At 44.3% G+C, this 9696-nt stretch overlaps 1 protein-coding gene across 2 annotated transcripts; it reads right to left on the bottom strand.

Annotated features, from left to right (window-relative positions):
- Positions 1-549: 549 nt before the first annotated feature.
- On the bottom strand, positions 550-8987 carry C1QTNF8 (C1q and tumor necrosis factor related protein 8). 2 transcript variants are annotated; one of them, XM_014936255.1, is made up of 3 exons: positions 8604-8987; positions 2996-3247; positions 550-2237 (listed from the first exon to the last, which is right to left on the bottom strand). In XM_014936255.1, exons 2-3 carry the CDS (start codon positions 3225-3227, stop codon positions 1690-1692), a joined length of 780 nt encoding a protein of 259 aa, XP_014791741.1. In that variant the 5' UTR covers positions 3228-3247; positions 8604-8987; the 3' UTR covers positions 550-1689. The 2 variants fall into 2 exon arrangements, with proteins under 2 accessions (XP_014791741.1, XP_014791742.1); XM_014936256.1 differs by lacking the exon at positions 8604-8987 and adding an exon at positions 8232-8360.
- Between the last annotated feature and the right edge of the window lie 709 nt (positions 8988-9696).

The following is a 9696-nucleotide window of genomic DNA, read 5'->3' as shown; positions in this document are numbered from 1 at the left end:
CTGACCAAAGCAGCTGGGACAGCTGAGAGCAGGTCAGTGGAGGATTTGCATAAAATGCCCCTGGGAGTTATTTTTAAAAGCTATGTGAGTTTCCCACTTTTCCTTTTCAGGGTTGCAGGCTGTGTTGGGAGCAGGAGCAGATGTGATGTACAGGCTTGTAGACCCATTTTCATCATGCATTTACATGGCAGATAGGCTACTTAAAAGTTCCTGTCTTCATGAACATTGTGAGATCTCAAAGGTCTGCTATTTATTTTACAGCAAGGGGTCATTAACTTCTCTGTCTCTCCATCCTGATACTTGATGATGGCTGTTTACTGGTCTGCAAGGGGAGGAGTTGGTATCAGTCTACTCTCATTTCTGGGGCCCTTTGGTATTAAAGTAACTAAAATTGCCACCTGAGACTGTTATATGGAACTGGATGTTCAGTCTAGTGCTTTCAGCCCTGTACTGTGAAAAGGTGTATGGAGATAAGACAAACAAAACCAGGGTACTCAAAGCAGTATCTTTATTTCAGCTACTTTTCCAGACATCTGTGGACAGGTGAGGTACAGCACTGAAGCAGTTTGCCAAGCAAGAACTTTACATGTAGCCTTCATACAAATGGCTCAGGATGCAAACAAGATACTGGGGGAATGGGCAAGAAGGAACTGGGAAAAATGATGTTTCTTCCTGCTGTTTGTACCTTTCCACTGTTGTGTCAGTAATACTTTAGGAAAAAGAAACCAAATCCCCTAAAATATCACCGCATGTAGTAAAACACCTTTTTTCTTTCCAGTTTTCTTCTCCATTTTCCAGAAATGAGGGCGCTATAGGATGGTAATTTTCAGATGTGAGCATGGCCTCAAATTCCAGCTCAGCAATGAGCACTCTGAAATGGGACCCTATGGCAGGACCCACCATTTTCCTTAAAATTGGAAACACACGCATTCCCAGCCATGTTGGATGTTCTTATGTGATAAGTATTGCTAGCAGTACAGGAGTCTCGTGAAGTTAAGGCACATGGCTACAGCTGTACTTAAAACTCTGTGCCTCTGGAAAAGCTTTGGCGGATTGATGTGCTGCTATTTATCTAACTCTAACATTTTGCTCTCAGAATGTTATATTACATGAAATGGAACAAAAACGTAATTTAGGGTAAATGTACTGTGCAAAATATTGTTCTTAAGACTGGTGCGTTCTTGCCTACCTGAGTGGAGCAGACCTGGTGTAGGTGCTGGAGAGTGTGGGCTCTTATTAGCAGCACTGCACACTGCAAAGATTGCCAAGCGTTGTTGTAGGAGTAATGACATTCCTTAACTAGCACCCAGGTCACTGGTAGCTGAAGATGACCCTTAGATACAATTAAAACATCTTCTCTAAAGCAAAGCAAAGAGGTTAGATTTTTGCTACCAACTGGTAAGCTCTTCAGAGATGTTACTGGGGATCTATATGTGGCTGCAAAACTGGGGCCTTTTGTGTTCTTCTCCAGGGCACCTAAGGGCTGAAGCCTTCTCAGTACTTGTGTAGCTTGCATCACCTTGAAGCACAGTCACCTCCATCCACACAGGTGTCCTTGGCATGGACAGACAACCCTGTCAGCAGGCCTGGAGGCCTGTAATCCTTCCTAGTGGAGCTAGACATATGCATTTCTAAGAGGGAAGACACTAATGTATCTACCAAAGCTTTGAGCCTAAAGCTGATGAATGGCTACTCTATGGCTGGCTTGATTAAATGGCCATTGAAGATGATGTAAACATCAGACTCCTCACTATAAATGGCATTTTCTCGCTCCCGCTTGAACATCCTTACCCAGACCTCCTCTCCTTCCTGCAGGTCCAGCATCAGGCTCTGGCTCTGCATGATGCTCCGATCACTGGGCTGGGCATAGAGGATGGCTACCTCTTTCTCATTCTTCATCAAGTGCAGGTAGGTCTCTTTGAAGTTCCAGGTGTGGACGTTGAGGCTGAAGTAGTAGATTCCTGCCACATAGCAGAAGAACTTCCCCGAGAACATGTTGAAGTGCTTGTAGAGGTTCACAAACTCAGTGTCAAAAGTGACGTGCTGGAAGTAGTCCGAGCTATGAAGGGGTTTTCTCCGACCCACCGAGAAAGCAGCATAGAGCTGCTTGCAGGAATGGCCTTGCGGGCCAGGCTGGCCTTTCTGTCCCTTCCGTCCATTAAAGCCACGTAGCCCTCTTTCTCCTTCCTTTCCAACTGGTCCAGGGTACCCTTTCTCTCCCATTTCACCTTTCTCACCTGCAGGCATAAAGGAAAACCTTGTCAAACACAAACATGCGAAGCCCAACCTGCAGACGCAACCTTGATGGAGACAAGGAGGAAAGCAGCTGCTAAAATGCTGTTTTCCCAGCACAGATATCTGGAAGCATTGGTCAGACACCAGCACCCTCCTAATTCTCAGAAGGCTAAAAATCCCAGCTGAAAGCTTGGCCCCACTGACCTTGTGGTGGCAATGATCAATAATGAAACTCCATGACCTCACTGGAGTGGTTACGTGGATCCAGTAGTCATGAACCCAGCACCTCCGTGCAGAGGTTAGGGCAAGAAAAGTTATTGATTCTGCTAAGGTCTGCTTTGGGCCTGGGAGAGGTGGTTGGGTTCATCTGCTCTGCAGGACTCCCTGGTACGTCTCCTGTATTATTTGCTTAATTTTTGTTTGCCTGCCTTATGGAGACAAAAAATGTGAAATGGAAAAAGGGACTGAGAGTTTTTCCTGCTTTCTAACTCTACCATTTAGCAATTCTGTGATAACATTTGCATCTCATTTTTGGTGTGACCTAACTCGAGCTTCCAATGATTCGGTTTTTTGATGGATTGGAGCCTTTTGTCAACTCTTCTCACTTGCACACATTTACAGCCTGTACCAAGTCACCCCTTGACCTTCTTTTTGGTAATTAAAGTAGATGAGTTTCTTGGTGTAGGGAGGAGCACAGCTTGCAAAATGAGGGTCAGCAAGTAAGACAAAAGTTGTTGTCGTGGTAGTCAGCTTTACCCACCTTTGAGGATGGTGATATCTATAGTGGGCTGGACTTTGGGTACCGAATAGGCAGGGTCACTGCTCATCCTTGTGTATCGCGAGGAGATGATGGAGATGGGCTGCTCTGATGGCCCACAGCACCGCACACACGAGAGGCGCCGTGGTTCCCGTCTCGGCAGACCCTTTTCCAGCACGGCGCTGACGTTCACAGTGGACATCAAAAGCAGAAGTAACATCTTCATCTCGCTCATCTTCAGTGGAGCCAGCTGGACTGAGCAAAGGAACAGAAATGATTAACATGGTGATTCAAGTCAGAGCTTCTGATGGGCCATCTGTTAATGTTACCGCAAGGTGCATTTCTTCTGATTAATTATTAGCTTATCTTGTAATGGCACCAGGAGACTCCAGGTAGGAAGGGTGCCCCACTGCGTACTGTTTACAAGCAACGGAAAAGGCAATCCCTGTCTCTCATTACCTACAGTTGAAATATCTGACAAGAGACACCAGGTAAACAAAAGGAAAAAAAAAACCAAACAAAGCCTGCAGAGGTCAGAAGTTAAGGCTGAGCTGCTTAAAGCTGACATAGCAAGCTCTGCTCAAGGCAGACTCGCTGCCTGGCTTTGACCATATCCGTGTGCTGTTCCTAGCAGAATTTCTGTGTACACTTCCCATTTTTATTTTCCATTATGCAGAAAGGAAACCCAAATAGCTGCAACAAACAGACTGTACTGGGATTTGCTCTGCACAAACATTAGTTTTTGAGATCATCTGTTACGTTTTTCATCTGTTACTGGAGAGCTCCGAAGCCCCTGAATACTGAGTGAGATGAACAGAGAGAAAATGTTTCAGGTGGGGCAAAGGAGATGAGTTTTCTCTAGCTCCCCGTTGGCCCCCTTCCTAGGGAGCCGGGGACAGGCAACTGCCTCCTCATACCATGTATAATTAGTGTCATTCTGCTGATTGCAGTGGTGTTTCATACAAGACAGATTTTGGACTGATGCCTTTTGGTCCTTATCCAAAGTCCAATTAGTTAGATGGACTCTTGTTGACCTCAGGCTGGGAACAGCTTTTACAGCTCCTCTTCTACCAGCTTTAATTCCTGGAATAGTTTGGGAAGGTAGCAGCGAGATGGCCTGGGCTTTCAGAAATGAAAACACAGGCCCCGTCTGCAGGGGGAGAGAGGGAATTCTGCCTTGGAGCTCTACAAAAGCTTCACTGGGCACAAAATGGATCAGTTGAGAAAATATGAAAAAAAAAAAAGAAAAAAGTGTCAGTACGGGGCAAGGTACTTGGATTGTACCGGCATTCTTGGGAGATGCTTTCTTCTAGTTCTTACCTGCCCCAAAAGAACCGTCATTCACACCTTTCATTACTTGGTGTAATCCAGCTCCCTGGAAACCCGATGAATACTTATTAGCAGCAGCATAATAACTTTCCTTCTGACAGCAGTGAAAGTTCTTTCATCAAATCTGTCATAACTTGAAATGATCTTTCTATTCATAATTGTACCTCATTCCAGGTACAAGTCTGAGGAGGGATTAATACTCCTTTTATATCAGTGTTCAGGGCCTGAATTTCATTTTCATTAAGTCCTTTTTAATTTTCATTCACTTCTTAAGCCATCTTTGTGCTGCCAAACAGGAACAGAAAAGCAAAGCAAGTCTAAATGGACAGCAGGTCATAAATAACCAACCTGTACGTGACCAGAACAGAAAGTTCTGCACCACAGAGAGCATTTGGGGTCCATATAACGTCTTTGAGCTCTCCTCTGCTGTAATTACAAGTTTGTGCATATACATAATGGTCTAAAGAAGACCCCATGGTCACTCGGAGTCTGAGGCAGTCAGGGCCAATATATCCTCTGCGGAACTAAAATCTATTTAGCTCTTCTCAGGAGTGTGGGTTGTCAATAACCTGGGGATAAAGTATAGCCCATTGGATTACATTATCAGAACATTAAAACCAGAGGACATAATTGCTCATAATACCTTCATGAAGGAGAAAGAGCATTCATTAAGAGGGGTATTCATAATGGGCGGAAGGGAAAGGATTCATAAATATGAAGAAATTACTTTACATTTTTATAGGCCATTATTCTCCCCAAGATGAATGACTTTCCTATTTTTAGAAGTGACTTAAGGAAAAAAAAAATTCTGGGTGAAAAATCAGTGTTCAGGTTGTGCACATTTTACATTACTGTAATCCAAGCTGCCGTTGAAGAAATCGTGGCCACTTGCATGATTCATGAAGAACAATTACTCAAGTTATTGGCTAGAAATTACATTTGGGGAAAAAAAATGAAGAAAACGATGCAACAATCCGGTCAATTCAGGGCATCCTGGAGCTGACACCCCCCTGCTACATTTCCATTCAAAAAGTTAGTGAAGTTAGTTCACTAAAGTGGCAGAGACCTGCATTTGGTTGCAATATCTGTGGTTAGGAGAAACCTTAATGACGTATGCAAATAAACGGAGTTTCAGATTTGCAATCTGCTCATAACGGACAAGAAAGGCCAGGAGAAAAAGGAAAGAGATGGAGAGAAAGGAGTCTGAGAGGACTGCAAGAGAAGAACGACAAATTCAGCAGTATGGGATTATGTTTGGAAGATATCCAGCACAAAACTGGAGAGCAGGTGAAAAAAAAACCCCAACCCTCAGAAATCAAATGTGCAACAGGAAAGGAAACAAACCTGGTAAGGATTTCCTTATAATAAGGTCATGTCAATCTGGAAAAAATAATTATTTGAGCCAAATTTCAGAGGAGAAGCAAATATAACTCTCATGGTGGAGGGGAAGTAAAATCTGAAACCTTAAAAAGAGAGATACAAAAAGGATGAAGCTCAGAATGTAGACCTATGAGGTAAAGCGAGAGGTTGTTTTCAGCCGTTTGTTTTTCCCCTTAAAGATAATTATTGTGACCTTATTTTGTCAAATGTGGCAATGATGGATTTGACTTCAGCTGCACAGGTTTATCTTCTTGGGAAGACAGCAAACTTGGCTTTACTCTGCTCTGCTCATGGCTCACCAGAGCACAGGCTGGGAGGCTCCCTCTCCTGCTCATCATTCACGTCCCCACACAGGAGGGACATCCATCCTCCTTCCCACCAGGAACCGACACGCTCGTTAGTGCCTGAAATGATGCATTAGACCTGCATCAAATGCCCCAAGGCTGCAAAACTGAGTACGTTTTTCCTCGGTCATCCTTCACAACACCACTCTAGAGATGGACAGGAGCGTCCCAAAAGCAACAGATTAAAGCTGGAAGTATAAATTATTGTCTTTGTCTTCTGTACAGGGAACCTGCAAATCACAACCTGGTTCAATTCAGAAATCTTGTTTTTCCTATGGGGTAGAAACGCCCAGAGATGCTGACAGACGATAGACACACAGACATTCTAATGGCTGGGAGGAAAACTGGTCTCACATCTTTAGAAACTTTGAAGTCTGTAAATGTTTCACTTGAGGAAAAGAAGATGGTCTCAGCTGTCCCTCTCTCAAAACCTTTTTTCCAGTTCAGCTTCTTTGGTTCTGCTTTTAGCTTGGGTTCGTTTTGAAACAGTTGATTGACAATTAATGAGTTTGAAACATTTCATGAGTTTCAAAAGCTTGCGGCAACACGTAGAAAAATGTAAATTGTTTTGATGCTTCTGACACTTCTTGCAAAACGCTCGCAAAGCAGAAATCTCACCACAAGGCTGAGTGTGTGACCCATTTGTTTGCAATAGGTCATTTCAAGATAAATGACTTGCTCTTCCCATGAGACTTTCAAGCCTCCCCACTCCAAAGCCATGAAACAGTCCCCAGCCTCTGCAAGTGGAACTAGGATGAGACCCAACAACCAAGTGTGAAGTTAATCCGATGCTAAGGAAGGAATTCTACCTGTACAAAATGAACATTTATGAATGATGAAATGAGATACCTGAACTTGATGAAAAGGCAGTTAATTTCAGTGCATTTTGGTGATGACGATGACTGCTGGTGGTGCTCATTATAACATTAGAATACGTGTTATTGTTGGAGAGCTTTTTAAATGTAATGAAAGGTTTCTTTGACTGAAACCACCCTTCAGCTAAGGTTTAAAAAGATTGTTTGCTTTTTCTGTCCCTTTTCTTCCCCTCTGAATTTCTGAGTAGAAAGATAAGATTAAAATATTACCGAAAAGGATTGTTTGTTCAGGTATTTCTGCCTGGTCCAAAACAAGAAGAAAAAGCAAGTGAAAATACCGGTCTCCTTGCATTAAATTCAACCACTCCCATTGTTGAGACCCTTTTGAAAGGGTGTGTCTGTCTTCCTAACCGGAGCTGGCAGTTCAAACCCTTTAGCTGCTGCTGCCGCCTCAGAGTCCTGATGAGGACACGATGCCTAAGCCAGGGATGGCAGTTCAAACCCTTTAGCTGCTGCTGCCTCAGAGTCCTGATGAGGACACGACGCCTAAACCAGGGGCACTGTTGCCTACCGTGTTCAATCCAGGGCAGAACAGATGATTAAACAATGTATTTTCACTCTGCACTGACCTTGGAAGTACCCTGATTTAAAATATAATCCATCAAGCTTCTTATTTACATATTTTTTACCCGCTATGCACAACCTGCATCAAAAATGCTGGTTTTCCAATGACACCTGGCATTCCCCATGTCTGCTAGCAAAAAAAAAAAGCCAAATCCCTGGGCTTTAGAGATGCCACACACCTTTGCTAGGGAAGGGCAGAAGCCATTAGTTCCAGTTCAGGGAGTTAAATGATGTGATTCTTTCTTCTTGTGTGCAACTTGTTATTTAAATATATTTTCTTGATGCTATTACAGCTGAAGAGAGCACCTTGATTGATTTTTTTGGTTCATGATTGAGTTTAATCTTATAGCTCAAGGTAGACAGCTTATGTATGAGGCTCATGCAAAGTTTTTTAATGATTCTGTGTACCTGAAGAATTTTAACGCTTTGATGTAAAGTAACGCATCTGGGCAATTGAAACGATAAGAAATGCCCATAGTGTCTGCAAAAATAGCTTCTTTGCTCTGCATGCAGAGAAGATAAAGCAAGAATGTAAAGCAAATCAGCCTGGAGGCTGGACCAAAATGTTTTCCCTGTGGTTAGCAATATGGAGTTTGCAACCTGGAGCCTAATCTTGGCCAAACCTTGTCTGGTCATTAGCGCTGCAAGCAGCCCCTATGGGATGTACAGATGAAGGCAAAGGTACAAATCTCCCATAACCTACTACAGGCTGGGTTTTCACTGGGTTAAGTGAAAGTATGTCCTTACCTTGCAGGGATGCTCGAAGAATAAATCCCACTAATAACCGTGCTGTTGCGATATTGAGAGTTCACGAGGCAGAAATTGCTCTTGGATCCCTGAGCTGCACTTTAAACTTTTGCTTGCATTTTCCTTCCCACTATTCCCAAGGATTCACTCGGAAAAGCAATTTATGACTATCCTTGCTTCAAATTCACGGCGCACAGGACAACACCAGCCACTGCTCATTTTAATTAGTGACAAATCTTAACTGAAAGCCCAAGAGAGCAGTTAAGACTAAAACCTTTCTTGTGCCGCAGAGATGGAAAACACATGGATATGTCAGCCTCCAATCTCGGCATCACTCCAGAGATGGAAAATATTCCAGTTCTGCTTTTTTACCTTTTGTCTTCTTTCAAGCCTCGACCTCCTCACTGCTCCAGACCTCCTTGCACCGCCAGCAGCAGGAAACGAAGCATCGTTAGAGCCGGGTTTGTCTGGACACTGGACTTCCTCTTGGAAATGATTCGTTCGGGTTTTTTTTTTTATTCTCTTCCCCAGGAGGATCTAAAATTTCTCCATGAGCAACTTACTGTAGAAAAGCCCAAAACACTCAAGGAGCTTGTGCGTTTTCCAAGGCAAAGCTGCCACAGCTCAGCAGTTCCTCTGCCTGCGGTGCCACAGCCGAGCGTGGGGCAGCTCCTCTCCAACTCGTCGCTGCAGAGATGCTTTGCTCAAACTGAGCATCAGGAGCCCATCTGCAGCCATGAAGTGACTTGAGGGCTTGCAGACAAGAATATTTGGAAGCCGAAAAGCAATGTGGCTTATAAAATTTCCGCTGTCTGTAGTGGTTTGCAGTTGACCGGCGTTAACGCCCTCTTGTCCGCAGTGTTTATGCAACGCGCTGGGGTGAAGCAGAAGAAGGACCGGGAGTGCTGCTGGGGACAGCTGGGTGGGTTCCAGCCCTCTGAGTTGTGAGTAGGGCAGGAAGAGAGGCAAAGCCAGGATCTGGCCACGGAGAGGTCCAGGGATGTTACTGCATCCATATTTGTAATGGTCTGGCTGAACGCTTGGTCAGTGAGTTGGTAGCTCTGTTTCTAATTATATGGTTTGTTTTTTGTTTTGGGGCACTTTTTTAGTGTGTGCCTATTTCTGCAAGTTGCCCTAATCCCTCTGTCCTGGGAGGAGCTGTGAAACACCTTCACACTCACTAGTTTGTGCCCCTGAGCAGCAGTGGTTCATATGGTCTCTCACCGCGCGCTCCCTCCAGCTGTGATTTCCCCAATCAGGTGTGGGAAGAGACAAGGATCCCAAGCAAACATCCCTTCCTCTTGCCTGCACACGCTTCACCCTGGGGGATTGTATGGATTTAACACCATCCCCTGCGGGTACTGTGGGAGGAGAGGCTGTTCCTGTGTGGAAACACACCTGCATTTTGGCATGGCACTGCCTTCCCTGGGCTGTGACAGGGGCTGTTATCACACTTACCTCAGCA

This window comes from Calidris pugnax, unplaced genomic scaffold (genome assembly GCF_001431845.1).
Source record: "Calidris pugnax isolate Ruff unplaced genomic scaffold, ASM143184v1 scaffold17, whole genome shotgun sequence".
Lineage (NCBI taxonomy): Eukaryota > Metazoa > Chordata > Aves > Charadriiformes > Scolopacidae > Calidris > Calidris pugnax.
Note: the sequence above shows the minus strand (reverse complement) of the source record. Positions and strands in the feature narration are given on the sequence as shown.